The following is a 17,711-nucleotide window of genomic DNA, read 5'->3' on the forward strand; positions in this document are numbered from 1 at the left end:
CTCTGCCTCTTTACGAAATAGCTGGTATTTTGGTCAATTAGAGAAAAACAATTTCTTTAGAAAATAATTAAACCTGCTGGTATACTTTTATTTTTGTAAGTAACTCTGGAGGAAGACTCAATTTACTTTTTGACTTTGAGATCTGATGCAACAGCTGTTGGTATTTTGAATAGTGAGTTTCACAGGTGAAATCACAGAAAGTAATGTAGTGAAAACCCTATTAATAATTTTTAAAAATTATACAAATATTGGTTATGAAAATTACTAAGAATATCTGACTTCATTCAATGGCCTTAGGGGAGCATCTCAATTTTTTTATAGGCATGTAAAGAAGTTATATAATGTTATATAGTGACTCGATATTCAGAATCTGCCTTAAGAAGCTTAGCAATACTCGAATTATTGCTTATTTCACAGATTTTTGCCTGAGATGCAGCAGGCTGCCTGAAGTAACCTCATTGTACTCACTAGACTATGCCTCCCCTTTGGCTACATATGTTTTTCCTCCTTCCTGATCACTTTCTCTTCTTTTATTTTTTGGGGGTTTGGGGGGAGGTGCAGGTAACGGTAGCAGTTACACAAATAACAAACTTTGGAGCCAAGGAAAGCTGCTGAGTAGTTGGGATGCACAATAATCATGTGTTGCGTAGGGCAGCTATTGGTAGCAGACAGAAATGTTTCCATAAGTTATGCTGGAGGAAAGTTCTTTAGTGGGCTAAGCTTATAATTTAAGATCATTTTTCCCCCTATAGAAATAAACTTCTAGTTTTTTTTTTCTTTTTTTTTGAGACAGTGTCTCATCTCTGTCACCCAGGCTGGAGTGCAGTGGTGCAATCTCGGCTCACTGCAACCTCTGCCTCCTGGGTTCAAGTAATTCTACTGTCTCAGCCTCCTGAGTAGCTGGGATTACAGGCATGCACCAACATGCCTGGCTAATTTTTGTATTTTTAGTAGAGATAGGGTTTCACCATGTTGACCAGCCTGGTTTCGAACTCCTGACCTCAGGTAATCCACCTGCTTTGACCTCTCAAAGTGCTAGGATTACAGGCTTGAGCCACCGCACCCAGTCTAGAAATAAACCTCTAGTTTTATAATGGGAGCCAAGAGAAAATTGGTTTTGCTATGTAAAATTTTGCTTTACAGAAAATTTAGGAAGATTTTTTGTTCCTTATATCTAGGGGTCTTTACAGTAACCCCCTTATTTCTTACTAGTTTTATTCTTATTATGTACAATCAATAGTTCATGATATAATAGTCACAAAATCCACTAGGTTTAAAAATCCATACAAACCTTTTTATGGTTTAATGGCAAATTCGAGTTGCGAGTTAAGGCCAAACAATAATTTGTGGGGATTCTGGGTAACACAATGTTAAAAACTAAGAATCTAAAAGGGAATAAAAGCTGGGACAAGGATAAAAGATGCAAAGAAAAGAAATGGACAGTTAAAGCTAAAAGTTCCACATCATAAGACTTCAAATTCAAAGCTATTCCCTCCATTTTCTTTTTCTTCTCCTCTAACCATTTTAAGAGGTTAGGAGAATCTATCAAGTGTAATAGCTGAAATCTAAAAAAAAAAAATAGGCTGCTTTCTAAAAACGTAACCAGGTAAGGTTATATCAACATTCCATTTTTTTCTGTTCATAGGAACATTTAAAATTAAAAAGATTGATTACCTCCTTGTGGACGAACAACGCGAGGCTGTACAAAAGACGGCTTCACCACTTCAAACCACCAGAACAGTTCCGCCATGAACACCAAATAATTACTCTATATAGGAAATTTAAGAGAAAGCCTACATTAGGTAAAACTTCATGATAAACAGAATTTTACTGTTTTAAAATACAGATTTAAATCTCATTCATTCATCACTGGAGTATATTCACTACAGGCTATTAAACATGGGATGGAATATTAACTCTTGTGGGTAAAAATTACAACAACTATTCAAAACCTCTTGCTGATCATTTGCTCTATAGTTCTAAAATGGTGGTCCAATTGATCTAGCAGGCATGAATACCACTAACTGTGTAGAATACTGAGATAATATATAAGGGACTTTCATTCCAAAGTAAATATAAGCAACTTAAAAAGTTATTCAATCATCTGACACTCTAAAGAGGGGTTATCACTTTCAAAAAATAACTAAGCTCTACTCAGATCCCTAGAAATTTCTCCAAAACATAATTGGATGTAGTGCTAAAAAAATATTTTATGTGGCTGGGTGTGGTGACTCACGCCTATAACCCCAGCACTTTGGGAGGCCAAGGTGGGCGGATCATGAGGTCAGGAGTTTGAGGCCAGCCTGGCCAACAAGGTGAAACCCCATCTCTACTAAAGATAAAAAAAACTAGCCAGGTGTGGTCGTGTGTGCCTGTAATCCTAGCTACTTGAGAGGCTGAGGCAGGAGAATAGCTTGAACCCAAGAGGCAGAGGTTGCAGTGAGCCAAGATCATGCCATTGCACTCCAGCCTGGGTGACAGGGAAAGACTCCGTCTCAAAAAAAAAAAAGTTATATGTATGTGTTCAGTAATGCTAAACTCACCAGTAATACAGGTGCTAAATAACACCAAAACTAAATTTTTATAGCTAATTTTTAATAATTTTGAAATGTACAAAACATTATTTATACAATTAATGTATCTACCTAACTTCGAAAAGTTATTATTAAGTCAACAATGTTACCTTTTATTATTACTATTTTAAAATGTAAATAATTTTTTAAACGGCTTAAAATTAAGAGAAAGGATTAAGGGTCCTCAAAAGCATATTTCTACTACAAGCTTATATTTTAAAATGCATATATAATAAAAGCTACAAGCATGAAGAATTATTTCAATTTTAGGCATTTGGTAAATTTTTAAAAACTGTACAAAATCTGTTTTCATAACTATTTAAAATAATATGTTTTCTAAATTTTGGGTATTTGGCATTTAATAGAACAGTTACTATCAAATTTATTAATATTTAATAAGGTCTTATTTCATATTAAATTTAAGTTTTTAAGATTATCCTGGATATGGTTATTTTCTAATGTCTTGCCTTCTTCCTACTTGCCAATTATGAATAATCCTTAAACTCTATATGCTCTCCACTAGAACTCATGCGTTCTCTCGGTTTTGTTTCTCATATTTAAGTTGGTGACTTTCAAATATGATCTCTCATCTGATAGTTCTGGAAGGCTACTGTGTACGTAGAAAGTGAAGAAAAGAGGCTGGGCACAGTGGCTCATGCCTGTAATCCCAGTGCTTGAGGAGGCTGAGGAGGAAGGGACTGATTGAGGCCTGGAGGTTGAGACCAGCCTGGGCAACACAGCTTGCCTCTATAAAAATTTTAAAAATTAGCTACGCACAGTGGCACATGCCTGTCATCCTAGCTGCTTGGGAGGCTGGGGCAGGAATACAGCTTGAGCCCAGGATTTGGCTGATTGTGCCACTGCACTCCAGCCTGGGTGACAGAGTGAGACCCTGTCTCTAAAAAATATAAAAAGAAAGTGATGAAAAGAGAAGAATCAAGAGTGATGACTCTTAGGTTTTTGTCTTGAGCAACTAATAGTGAGACAGGACTGGGAGAAACAGGTAATGGAGTCATTGTTTGAGATGTTCACTGGACATTTAAGTGGACCTGTCTTGTAGGTGGCTGAGTGTAAGAGTCTGGAGTGTTACAGAAGATAATGAACAGTGGTGAAGAGCATTTGGTAGGTTTTTACTTTACCTTCAGTGTTTGCTTTTACTATAAATTCTCGGAATTTTAGAATGTTGATATACAGATACATACTAATTGAAGCAGCCATTAAAATTTATGACTAAAAAAAGTAATAAGAATGCTTATAATCCGTAAAGGCTATGCAGTGGATCTCATCCCTGCCTGACTTCTCAGAAACTTTATAGTTTTAAAAATTTTATTTCTTATTTTAATAGGTGTTTGGGGGAACAGGTGGTGTTTGGTTACATGAATAAGTTCTTTAGGTAATTTCTGAGATTCTGGGTGCACCCATCACCCAAGCAGTGTACACTGTACCCAATGTGTAGTCTTTTATCCCTCACCTCCCTCCTGCTTTTTTCCCTGAGTCCCCAAAGTCCATTGTATCATTCTTATAGCTTAGCTCCCACTTATAAGTGAGAACATATGTTTGGTTTTCCATTCCTGAGTTACTTCACTTAGAATAATGGTCTCCAATTCCATTCAAATTGCTGTGAATGCCATTATATTCTTAATCCTACTTTTCTCTCCTACATATGTATCCTTCACCTCTCAACAGAATCCTTCCTATTTGGCTTTTAAACATGCTCAAATCCCTCCCATCAAAATAAATGAAAGAAAACCTTTACTCAATAACTATTCTCTAGTTTCTCCTCATTCCCGCCATCTTTTTACCTCTTCACAAACTTCTTTTAGGAGCAGGCCTCTACTGACATTTTCCATTTCATCACTTTTACTCTCCAATCTACTTCAGTCTTGGCACTGAGTCACATCATTCCCCTAACAGCAACTGCTCAAGTCACCAATGATGTACATATGTTGCTAAATCAAACAGATTTCCCATCTTACTTGACTTCTCAGCTGTATTTGATATTCCTGATCTCGCCCCTCTTTGAAACACTGCTGTGCCTACGTCCATCAGCTACTAAATGATTCTCAAATGTACTGACTGCACTTATATATACGGTGGCCTACCGAGCATTTTCTTTTGGCTATCTCAAAGGCCTATGTCCAAAATTGAAATAGTGACCTTCCAAATGTGATCCTACAAATGTGATCTTATTGCAGTCCTATCTCACTGAATGGCACCGCTATCCCAGTGTGCAAACCAGAAACCCAGGAGTCATCCTTGACACCTTCTTCTCTCTCCCATGTCCAATTCATCACCAAAGCATGCAGATTTTGCATCCTAAATATTTCTGGAATTCACCAACTTCTCTCCATCCTAACTGCTCTGATTCAAACATTTTTGCCTTGTTTGGAACACCATAGCTTTTTCTTTGGCTTGCTAAGAAAACAAACTTTTCAAAATGCAACTCTCTTTCCATTGTTCTTGAGGTAAAGGGAATCTTACTATGGCTTACAAGAGGCTACTTGGTACAATCCCTTTTTCTCTTCCCAGATTTATCTATTACTACATTCTTCAGGGTTCCTCATCTTACCCTCCAGATGATAAGGTCTAAGAAGACAAAGCTTATGCTCATGATTATATCTTCAGTGTTTAAAACAGTGTCTGGCACATGATAGATGCTCAATAAATATTTATTAAATGAATGTACAAATGAATGAACCTACGTACTAAAAAAAACAGTAAAACATCAAAACGTTGACAGAATATTCCTGAGTAATAAGATTACTGTGATTTATATTTCTTCTTTACACTTATCTTTATGGTATACTTTCTAAAGCCAAAGTATAAAATTGGTTTTTAAGTACTGGTGCTAGGTTCCATTTTACTAGTCTAGTTAACTGAAAGCTGATTATATTTTGAAAAAAAAATACTGCTTAAGTGCTCAATAATTATCTGTTGAACAGAAAATAAGTTAATATTTTAAGGACTTTGGTAAGATAGCCATCCTAATAACATAATTGTACTATTTGGCCACAAGATATCAGTACAGTAAGAAATAATTTTCCCAGTAATTAAAGCTCATGAAGATTATGTCTTTCTGAGTTCATGACGATTAAACAGCAATAAATCTGTCACCATATTTCAGGAATGATGCCAGATTAATTTCATTTAAAAGCTTCTTCTTTCCTTCTTTTAGTTAAGATGGTCATAAGGCTACATACTCTTGTCCCAAAAGCTCCTTAAGCTGATAAACAACTTCAGCAAAGTCTCAGGATACAAAATCAGTGTACAAAAATCACTAACATTCCTATATACCAACAACAGTTAAGCCAAGAGCCAAATCAGGAATGCAATCCCATTCACAATTGGCACAAAAAGAATAAAATACCTAGGAATACAGCTAACCAGGGAAGTGAAAGATCTCTACAAGAAGAACTACAATACACTGCTCAAAGAAATCAGAGATGATACAAACAAATGGAAAAACATTCCATGTTCATGGACAGGAAGAATCAATATTGTTAGAATAGCCATACTGCCCAAATCAATGTATAGATTCAATGCTATTCTTATTAAACTACCAATGATATTCTTCATAGAACTAAAAAAAAACTATTTTAAAAATCATATTGAACCAAAAAAGAACCTGAATAGCCAAGGCAATCCTAAGCAAAAAGAACAAAGCAGGAGGCATCATGTTACCTGACTGCAAACTATATTACAGGGCTACAGTAACCAAAACAGCATGGTACTGGTATAAAAATGGAACAGAATAGAGAGCCCAGAAATAAGGCCACATACCTACAACCATCTGATCTTTGAAAAAGCTGACCAAAGCAAACAATGGGGAAGGAATCCCTATTCAACAAATGGTGTTGGGATAACGGTCTAGCCATACTCAGAAGATTGAAAACAGACACTTTCCTTACACTATATAAAAAAATTAACTCAAGATGGATTAGAGAATTAAATATACACCCAAAACTATAAAAACCCTGGAAGAAAACCTAGGCAGTACCATTCTGGACATAGGAATGGGCAAAGACTTCATGACAAAGGTGTCAAAAGAAATTGCAACAAAAGCAAAAATTGACAAATAGGATCTAATTAAACTATAGAGCTTCTGCACAGCAAAAGAAATTATCAACAGTGCGAACAGAGAGCTTATAGAATGGGAGAAAATTTTTGCAACTATGCATCTGACCAAGGTCTCATATCCAGCATCTATAAGGGACTTAAACATATTTACAAGATAAAAATAATCCCATTAAGAAGTGGGCAAAGGACATGAACAGACACTTTTCAAAAGACACAGACATACACACAGCCAACAAGCATATGAAAAAAAGCCCAATATCACTGATCATTAGAGAAATGCAAATCAAAACCACAATGAGATACCATCTCACACCAGTTAGAATGGCTATTACTAAAAAGTCAAAAAATAATAGGTGCTGACAAAGTTGCAGAGAAAAAGGAACATTTACACACTGTTGGTAGGAGTGTAAACTGGTTCAACCAATGTGGAAAACAGTGTGGTAATTCCTCAAAGACCTAAAAACAGAAATACTATTCAACCCAGCAATCCCATTACTGGGTATATCCCAAAGGAACATAAATCATTCCACCAAAAAGACACATGCATGTGTATGTTCACTGCAGTACTATTAACAATAGCCAAGACATGGAATCATCCTAAATGCCCATCAACGGTAGACTGGATAAAGAAAATGGGGTACATATACACCATGGAATACTATGCAGCCATAAAAAAGAACAAGATCATGTCCTTTGTAGGAACACAGATGGAGCTGGAGGTCATTATCCTTAGCAAACTAATGCAGAAACAAAACCACACACCACATGCTCTCACTTATATGATGAAAACACAGGGACAAAAAGAGAACAACAGAAACCGCAAACTATCCGCGAGTGGAAGGTGAAAGGAGGGAGAGATCAGGAGAAATAACTGATGGGTATTAGGCTTAATACCTGGGTGATGAAATAAAAATCTGTACCACAAACCCCCATGACACAAGTTTACCTATGTAACAAATCTGCATATGTACCCTTGAACTTAAGCTAAAAGTTTAAAATAAGATTGAATTTTTTAAAAAAGATATTCAAATGAAGTCAAAGCTGTGGTAGTAATAAGAACATAGAAAGTGACCAAAGCCCTTTCTGTAGACAATCATAGTTTAAATATACCTAATTTAAGAAAATATCTTTATATGGGTCGTACCCAGACAAAGTTGATATAAACATCAGGACTGTATATTATGTATTGGAAGTCCAAGGTATACCAACTTAAACAAATGCAATCTTTTATCTCCATGTATTTAGTGAGACTGTTTTTTTCCTTTGAGATTACAGAAGTAGCATTTAAATTTTTAGCTGACAATGTAGATATCTTCTTAATGCCTTTTCTGGTATTAACAGAAATTAATATTTCTGTTATTACCTGAAAATACCAGAAAAAGCATTACAAGATATATATGGAAATGATATTACCTAACTTTCATTCTGATATGAATGGCAAGGGTGTAAACCTTCAACACCAATTAGAAAAAAAATTTTTTTGATGTGTCAGACACAAGAGACTGGGTACAACTTTGGGTCAGCAGGAGCAGTGGCTTATTTTGGAAATGTCTTTACCACTGGCTTTATAGTTTACCCTGCCATTTCATTCACTGCTTTACCTCCAAAGCTAAGAATAGTGTCTGGCACATGGAGATAGTAAATAACTGCCAATGAATGAATAAATGACCAAATCCCCAGGCTCAGCACAGTGTCTAGCATATGATAGTCTCTCCCTAAAATATTTTTCAAACATTAGTGTGGGTCCTGCTATGTTCTAAAAGTTATAATAATCTCCAAATTTTGCCATTTTACATTTTGCTGACAAACTTGTTTAATGCTCCTTTCTTTTCATCTTAACTTTTACACACTTGCATTCTGTAGTTTCTTCAGTGTCTTAAATTAGGGTTTTGTTCTAATGATGCACATGTGACACTTGGTAATCTAGAGTAGCTGCAAACAAAACCTAAAATTCTTCAAAAGCAATAGGTGTACCCAGTTCATTTCCCCAATCTGCTTCCAAATGGTTTACCAGAACTAAAACTGCATACATGGGGGTTGCCTGTGTTTATATAACATGTATATGATTTCCACTATGTTTTTAGCAACAGCAAATCTTGAACTTCAAATAATTACTATTTTAAACACTCTTTTTTAAACTTTAAAAATTAAAAGAGAAAGCCCCTATGGTTTTTGTTTTGTTTTTGGTGACAGGGTCTTGGTTCGTCACTAAGTTTGGAGTGCAGTCATGCAATCAGGGCTCTCTGCAGTCTCAGCCCCCTAGGTTCAAGCAATCCTCCAATATCAACCTCCTGAGTAGCTGGTACTACAGGTGTATGCCATCACGCCTGGCTAACTTTATTTTCTGTAAAGACAAAGGTCTCACTATGTTGCCCAGGCCGGTCTCAAACTCCTGGACTGAAGCGATCCTCCTGCCTTGTCCTCCCAAAGTGCTGGGATTATAGGCATGAGCTACCGCACCAGGCCTGACGTTTTTATATTGTAGTTCAGTATTTCATAATTAATATGACTCAACTAGAAAACATTTCTGATTTCTGAATTGACTTTATATTATTGACTTACATAAAATACAACACTAACATTACTAAAATAACATCTGGAGGATAAGAAATAATTCTTGAAGTATTAAAAATAACAGTATTCATAACACAACTTAATTTTCAAACTTGGGAATGGAATGGAATGATTTTCAAAAATCTGTTCATGATGACGATAATGATGATTTTTTTTTTTTTTTTTTGAGACATAGTCTTATTCTGTCACCCAGGCTGGAATGCAGTGGTGCCATCTCAGCTCACTGCAATCTCTGCCTCCCAGGTTCAAGTGATTCTCCTGCCTCAGCCTCCCAAGTAGCTGGGATTATAGGTGCGTGCCACTACACCTGGCTGATGTTTGTATTTTTAGCAAAGGTGAGGTTTCACCATGTTGGCCAGGCTGGTCTCGAACTCCTGGCCTCAATGATCTGCCTACCTCAGCCTCCCAAAGTGCTGAGATTACAGGTGTGAGCCACCATGCTTGGCCATGATTATTATTTTTAACATTTAACATCAATGTAAATAAAATATATTCAACTTAAAATTAAGAAAATACTACTACCCATGTGGAATTTTATTCTTTTAACACAATCTGACAGCATACATTAGCCCACAGTCAAAGGACAATAAAGGTGACAAATTTCAAACAGTCTGATAACTACAGAACAATTATATATATAATCTAGTGAGAATAAACAAACTAAATTTCAATTTAATGCTCAATGACTCATTGTACACATAAAAATACGCAAGGATACCATATCATTTAACTACACATATATTTATGCATAATGGTAGTTAAATAGTACATGTTACTTTTCAATTAATTTTTTGTTTAATTCAAAAATTAAAAATTATTTAAGAGAAAGAACGCTTCATTATTTATAAATAATCTTACTATTTGTAAGCATTGCTATTTGTAAGAAACATTTAATGGCTTATTCTCTATTTTGCAAACATTAAGACAACAGATCAATTTTGTATATGACTTTTTTTTTCTTTTTTTGAGACAGGGCCTGGCTCTGTTGCCCAGGCTAGGGTGCAGTGGCACGATCTCAGCTCACTGCAACCTCCGCCTTCCTGACTCAAGCAATCCTCCTACCTCAGCCTCCCGAGTAGCTGGGAACACAGGCACATGCCACCACTCTCAGCTAATTTTTGTATTTATTGTAGGGATGGGGTTTCACCATGTTGCCCAGTCTGGTCTTGAACTCCTGAGCTCAAGCTATCTGCCCACCTCCTCCTCCCAAAGTGCTGGGATTACAGGCATGAGTCACTACACCTGGCCAATTTTGTACATGACTTTAAGTTTGGCTTTGCACTATAAAAGAAACTTGTAGCTAATAGTATATTAAAAAACAAAATAAGGAGAAAAAAATCAAAAACTTTCTTCAAAAGCTCTTTTGACTGATATAGTTAATCTATAAGCTTAAAGTTGCTAGATCATTTATATATCTTGTTCTATGGTTTATTTTTTATTTTTTAAAATTTTATTTATTTATTTTTTGAGACAGGGTCTTGCTCTGTTGCCCAGGCTGGAGTGCAGTGGCACGATCATCACTCGCTGCAGCCTCAATCTCCCAGGCTTAAGCAATCCTCCCACCTTGCCCTCCCAAAGTACTGGGATTACAGGCATGAGCCACTGTGCCCGGCGTTTTTGTTTGTTTGTTTGTTTTTTAAAAAAACATATTTTAACAAAGCAAAGGGAAAAATAGAATAATTTAATTTACCTTTATGGATGAAGCAGCATAGAGCATATCTTCCAGAGTGAAATGGCAACACTGGTTCAAGTATTCTTGGCAAAATTCTTGAATCAGCTGCAGATTATACAGGCTATCAGCCAAAGACATAGTTTCTTTCAAACAAATATCTTCAAATAAGAAAAGAGCAAGGTGGTGACTTTGGATTAATTTGATAATAAATATTTCATATCCAACTTGTAATTAGTACAAATACACAATTCTGGTTAACAAACATACATTTATAAATATAGTAGTCATTATACATTAAGACTTAGAAACCGAGCACTATTTTTTTTGAACTACCTCCCTCAGAATTATATATAAATGTTCTTTATTTAAAAAAAAAAGTCTTCAGTACTTATTAAATAATATTGTCTTTTTTTTGAGACAGGGTCCCACTCTGTCACCTAGGCTAGAGTGCAAAATAATACTGTCTTAAATATTGGTTACTATCTGTCTACAGTTCAGAAATATTACAATGGAACACTTACCCTCTAATCTGACAACATCAGGACAGTAAAAATGAATAAGGGCAGCTAATGCACAGCCATCTGTCCCATCCTTCAACAAATTTTCTACCAATGGAATGCAAGGCAGTTGCTTAAGCAATGTTTGCTCTTTCCTATAACGAGCCTACAATATAAAAAAAAATACATGAAAATAAATAAGTACCAAACAATGCATAGGAAAAAAATCAGTACCGTAAATTCTAATGTATCAGTAATAAAATAAATCATGAGAAATGAGACCACTCACCAATATTTCTTTTTTTCTAAACAATGCTAGGTATTACCAAAGTTAAATACACAGCAACAATAGCTATAGTTTTGAAGCTCAATACCTAATATAACATACTGTTAATTTACACTAACTGACATTTGGCTTAAATATTTAAGTATAAAAGCATCACAAAACAGATTTTGAACACTTTGTATCCAAATAATCAGTTCTGCTCTTTTGAAGATAATAAAATTCATCCACTTTAATTCGGACTTAATTTAAACTGAAAATTCTTATATGGGAAGAGCAAGAATACTATTCAGGCAGAACGAGTTATCAAAATGAGGGGGAAGGTAAAAGAATATACTACTCTTAAAAGAAATTTGAGGAACTGGAATAGTATCACCAAGACATTCTGGGTTATTATTTGAATGTTGAGGAAACACAAATAGTTAACAACTTTGAAAGTGAAAAAAAAAAAAACAACCCTCCCAACTTAGATTTCATTAATAATTGAGCAAGTATACAGGTTCTTGCTCCCCCTCAGAAAAAGAGAGGAAACCTTTGTTTCCTAAAGATTGTTTGGTGTGGCTAGATAGAATTTTTAAAAATAGATCTCTAAAAAATGAGACATGCTGTAATAGTTAGAGAACAAATTCAGATCCTGGTTCAGATCCTGGTTCTGCCACTTACTAGTTTTGTGATCTTGGACAAGTTACTTAAACTCTCATTTCTTATTTTCCCATCTGTAAACTGGGGTAATAACAGTACCCACTTCATAGAACCACTGGAAGATTAAGTAAGATGATGGACACAAAGTGCTATGCATCCTGCTGGGCACATAGCAAACAATCAATAAAGATTAGCTATTATTAGCTGTTAACTCTTCTAAAGCCAAGTAAAATAATGCTGAAGATTTAGTGAATGTACACACTAAAGTATTTTACTAGCAAAATACACAACATAAATTACTGGTAGTTTTTTTAAGGTTATCAAACTATTTTTTCTTCTAATTCCATCTAAATTGGTCATCTCTATATTTTAGAATTAAAATATAATTATGAGATAAAACACTTTTGTGAGAATAAAAATAGAAAAATAAAAATTTATTGAAAGAGAACACAACATTTGGTAGTGAAGTTAGATTTCTTTTCAATGCTATCTCTCAGAAAAGCATCAGCATTAATGAAGAAGGAGATACTTATTCCTGGATTTCTCTCACTGGCTACCCAAGGACAAAATTCATGGAACATGTTTTCCTCTTAAAGATTTCTGAAGGTTCTTATTAATTAGTGCATAATAGACTCCGTACTTAAGAGTACCTCCCTAATTCAGGGGGTAACTATATTCAGAAAAAAATTACTTGCAGGTACTATATAGATTCTTTGATTCTGATTTTAACATAATTCTTAGAAAATTCCTCACTTTGCAGCTAAGAAACAGTTTAAAATCAACCATGGGGAGGGAAGAGGAAGGAAGTAAGAAAAAAGAAATCAACCAGTACAGTGGTATCTTCTAGGCTCAAGCTACCGTTCTCACAATTAGTATCTGTTCCAGATCCTTACATGCTTTTCTTTGGTTATCTGGGATCAAAATATTCTGCCTCTTGGACATCCTCAAAACTGGGCTGGGACTAGTAGTTTGTTTTCAGCCTATGACCTGAATTGGACTAAGCCAAGCACCCAGGGTCATGGAACAAAGAACTGAATTATGTGATTTGTTCTACTCCCTCCTGCAAAGTAGCACTTTTGTACAAGGTATGTGCAAACAGGCACATGTATGCACGTGTGCGCACACACGCACGCACACACACACAGCTTTATATGACATTAGCAATAAGTATCTACGGTTTAGACTAGACAGAGAATTATGAATGGGATACCAAAACATTTTCCTAAAGATTGTATTCTAGAAGATGTATTAGGTAAACCAACTTTAAATCTTGAGATTATGTCCAGCACTCAGAAGGTTCATCGGCAATTCATGAAAGAGTCTTTTGTACTTGAACATGCTATTTGCTTTATAAACTCACTGCATGGAAACATGCCCTTTCTTTCTGCAAACTTAGAAGTTTGGCATTTAGAAAGAACACCCCATATTTTTATATTTCAACATTATGGTATACTTATTTTCTTCTCCTTTTTTTTTGTTTTTTGTTTGTTTTAATTTTTTTTTTTTTTTTTTGGAGATAGCATCTCACTCTGTTACCCAGGCTGGAGTGCAGTGGCACAATCATGGCTCACTGCAGCCTCGACCTCCTGGTCTCAGGTGATTCTCCCACCTCAGCCTCTTGAGTAGGTGAAACCACAAGTGTGTACGATTACGCCTGCCTCATTTTTGTATTTTTTGTAGAGACGGGGTTTTGCCAAGTTGCCCAGGCTGGTCTCAAACTCCTGGGCTCAAAGGATCCACCTGCCTTGGCCTCTCAAAGTGTGGGATTATGCACATGAGCCACCACACTCGGCCATTATGGTATATTTCTAAATTAGAGTTTTATTCTCGAGGGTGTAAAATAGTTCTTAAGTGGTTTAACACACCCATCCCCATATTTAAATCTGAAAGATCAATCTTTAAGTCAAATCAGAATTTAATATGGTTTTGGTCCACTACTGGTGAGGTCACAGAAAACCTTCTGCTTTTTTAATCACACAAAAAGTGAAGAGTCATCTATAATTCAAGCTGAAACGGAACTAGTTCTGTCAAAAAGATAATTTTTTAAAAATAGAGATGGGGGTTCAATATGTTGTCCAAGATGGTCTTGAACTCCTGGGCTCAAGCAATCCTCCCACCATGGCCTCTCAAAGTACTAGGATTATAAGCATGAGCCACCATGCTCAGCCACAAAGATGATTTTTAAATGCAGGCAATTTATTCATGCAATTCAAATTAATATTTACTGAAAGTATTTAAATTAATGAGAAGCTACATAGTAAGATTTTGTTTTTGTTTTTGTTTTTGAGACGGTTTCACTCTTGTTGCCCAGGCTGGAGTGCAATGGCGTGATCTCGGCTCACTGCAACCTCTGCCTCCCTGGTTCAAGCAATTCTCCTGCCTCAGCCTCCCGAGTAGCTGGGATTACAGGCATGCGCCACCACGCCCAGCTAATTTTGTATTTTTAGTAGAGATGGAGTTTTTCCATGTTGGTCAGGCTGGTCTCGACCTCCTGACCTCATGATCTGCCCGCCTTGGCCTCCCAAAGTGCTGGGATTACAGGTATGAGCCACCACACCTGGCCTATCAGTTTTTTTTTTTTAACCTATTTACTGATAGTCTGTGAATACTGACAAGATTAGCAATAGGATGTTTACCCTTTAAATTATTTTTAGAACTTCTGATCTAAACTGTGGCTATATCTTTTATCTTTCCATTTTACATGACCTTAAAATCCAATCTCTATTCAGTGACTAACAGAATTACATGAAACGACTTTAACAGCAAGACATAAACAATACCATTCTACAATTACAATTCTGGAGAGCAAACTGAAGTAGCTGAGCAAACTTACTGGAACCAGTTTCCAAAACCATTTGGAAGGAGACTTCAGAGGAAGCAGCGGGAAAAAAGGGGAAAGCAAAAGGTAAAGGGAAAATTCATCAGAATTATCTTCAATTAACAAATTATAGTAAAGCTTCTGATAGTGGAGTTCCAAGTTTATAGTTCTCGTAACATTTCATATGTTAATAAATACTTTAGTTAAAAATATATAAGTTCCTAATGATAAAGACCACCATCTTCTCCTGTCTCTCTCCTCTCCCCATACAGATATTCATTTTAGGATACCTAGAATATGCTGCATACTTTAGCAGCAAAAAATTTTATTTCTGAGTTTTGGAATCACATGTCATATTAAAAAATAAATCCATGTCACAAAAGGGAAGTAAAAATATTCTACAGCTAGGTTTGCAATTATAATTCTTAGATATTAGTAGACTGTATCTGACAAGGCAATATTCCCCAAAAAGCAAAGTAGAAAGATAATTTCAATAAAAACAAGTACATAGCAAATAATAATACAGTAGAATATACCAAGATGATCATTTCTTTCACTATATAAAAAGTTTCTTTTAATTAATGGAAAAAAACCTAGTTGGCAATTGTTACCAGTTAAGATTTTTATAAGTGTCTAAAGCAAGTAACTACTCACACAAAGAGAATATAAATGTTACTAAATTTACTATCTAGGGCTGTCCCAAAGAATCTAATTTTCTTCTTTAAAAAAGTGAATATAATAAACCCATAATTTCAGATAACATGAATTAATCTTTGTGTTTATCTTTGTATCTGCTAAAACAGCTTCTGCTCTGAATAAATATTTGTTGAAGTGAACCAAAGTAAATAGAATCTGAGTTAAAATTCATATCCAAAATTAAAATTCATATCCAAAATTTTTATGTAGAAAGTTTTTCCGTGTAAACTAACAGAAAAATAAGGTTATTTAGAAAATAATATAAACAAGGTATTTTCAAGAACTTTAAGAATTAGAAAAATGTCACCTGAAGAATCAGAAACATACCAGCTTCCTAAATATAAACAACATTTCCAATAAATTTTTCTTATAGCACCAGGAAGAATAGCCTCAATAATTTTGTGGAATGTATTTTAATCTCCCATTTAACTGAACGTTTTTGGCAGCTGCAGTTATAATAGCCACAAAAAGTATAAGAGCAGGACGAAAGAGCAGGAAGCCACTGAAAACGTGTCAGGGTTTCCAATTTGTAACAGAAATTTTAAAAACAAGGATTTTTTTGTTTTCTAGACTAGAAGAACCCATTAAATAGAAAATAGTGATAACAAGAAATTACTGTGGACTATTCCTAACAGCAGGTGTACAAGAAGTCTCTAACGGTTAAAGTTATTCCATATTTCTTGTAAAATATGCAACAATTGGATTTTGTTACTAATTCAGACTGCTCTGGCCTTTCTCTTGCCCCTCCGTTGATCTAAACTGGTAACAGCAATCTTCTTGGGGGAAAAAGGAAACCCACAGATTGGCTGTGTGAAGGAAATTTAACTAAAAAGAGTAAATGTACTAAAAGAACAAATAAATATACTATGCATACTCATATACGTATGCTTCAAAAAGCTCAAATACATACATAGCATAAGTTCCTTGCTGAAGAATAACTCCATTTCTGAAGTGATCAGCAACTATCCTTTTGGTTTTCAGGGAAGAATTAGGCAAACTGCAACATCAAATCCTGTTTTAAGATGTAAATAACCATGAGGACAAAGGTTTTTTTTTTTTTTTTCTGTTTATCAGGACCACCAGGCAAGAAACAAAGGGTTTTTTAAAACCCATGGATAACAGGTGAAAAAACTTGTATTAAGTTTCCACCAACAAAGGGGCCAACCTAGGCAGTCCAGATTTTCTGGAATAGTTCTAATTTCAAGTATTCCTTTCAATTGTCTTTATAATACATGTTTGGCTCACCCTAAATTTTGGCTAGTTGTCTTAGGACTTGCCATTAATACTCTCCAAATAATACTCTTCCACTGGGTATCTACAACATTCTGGCAAGGTAGGATAATTCCTGAACTACTTCTAGGTGCTCTCAGGCCATTCCAAGAGGATATTGGTTTGGTGTGGTCTTTATCGGAGACCTCAAAGAGTTGGGGTCCTTCAGGGAGTTAATCATGGCTGTGACTTGTTACTGCATGACTTGTTAACTTGCTAGATTTAATCTTTTTTTTTTTTTTTTTTTGAGACAGTCTCCCTCTGTCACCCAGGGTAGAGGGCGGCAGAGCTATCTCAGCTCACTGCAACCTCCGCCTCCCAGGTTCAAGCGATTCTCCCACCTCAGCCTCCCTAGTAGCTGGGACAACAGGCATGCACCACCATGCTTGGCTAATTTTTGTATTTTTTGGTAGAGACGGGGTTTCACCACGTTGGCCAGGCTGGTCTTGAGCTCCTGACCTCAAGTGAACCTCCCACCTAGGCCTCCCAAAGTGCTGGGATTACAAGTGTGAGCCACCACGCCCAGCCATTAGACTTAATCTCTTAGCTATTGTAGATCCAAAAGTTATGTAGAATCGCTGATGGAATATAAAATGGTACAAGCTCTTTT

The 17,711-nt window shown here is 35.7% G+C and overlaps 1 protein-coding gene across 5 annotated transcripts in view; it reads right to left on the reverse strand.

Annotated features, from left to right (window-relative positions):
* Window positions 1-17,711, reverse strand: part of CAMSAP2 (calmodulin regulated spectrin associated protein family member 2) — a 123,647-nt gene that overhangs the window by 16,969 nt on the left and 88,967 nt on the right. For 3 of the 5 annotated variants that reach the window (XM_055234847.2, XM_055234843.2, XM_055234846.2), the window contains exons 5-8: window positions 15,152-15,184; window positions 11,418-11,559; window positions 10,915-11,054; window positions 1,675-1,768 (exon numbers count right to left, since the gene is read on the reverse strand). In XM_055234847.2, coding sequence (XP_055090822.1) covers window positions 1,675-1,768; window positions 10,915-11,054; window positions 11,418-11,559; window positions 15,152-15,184 — 409 coding nt within the window. The remainder of the gene's footprint in view (window positions 1-1,674; window positions 1,769-10,914; window positions 11,055-11,417; window positions 11,560-15,151; window positions 15,185-17,711) is intronic. The other 2 variants (XM_055234848.2, XM_055234845.2) reach the window with 1 other exon arrangement.

The sequence above is a fragment of the Symphalangus syndactylus genome, chromosome 19 (assembly GCF_028878055.3).
Source record: "Symphalangus syndactylus isolate Jambi chromosome 19, NHGRI_mSymSyn1-v2.1_pri, whole genome shotgun sequence".
NCBI lineage: Eukaryota > Metazoa > Chordata > Mammalia > Primates > Hylobatidae > Symphalangus > Symphalangus syndactylus.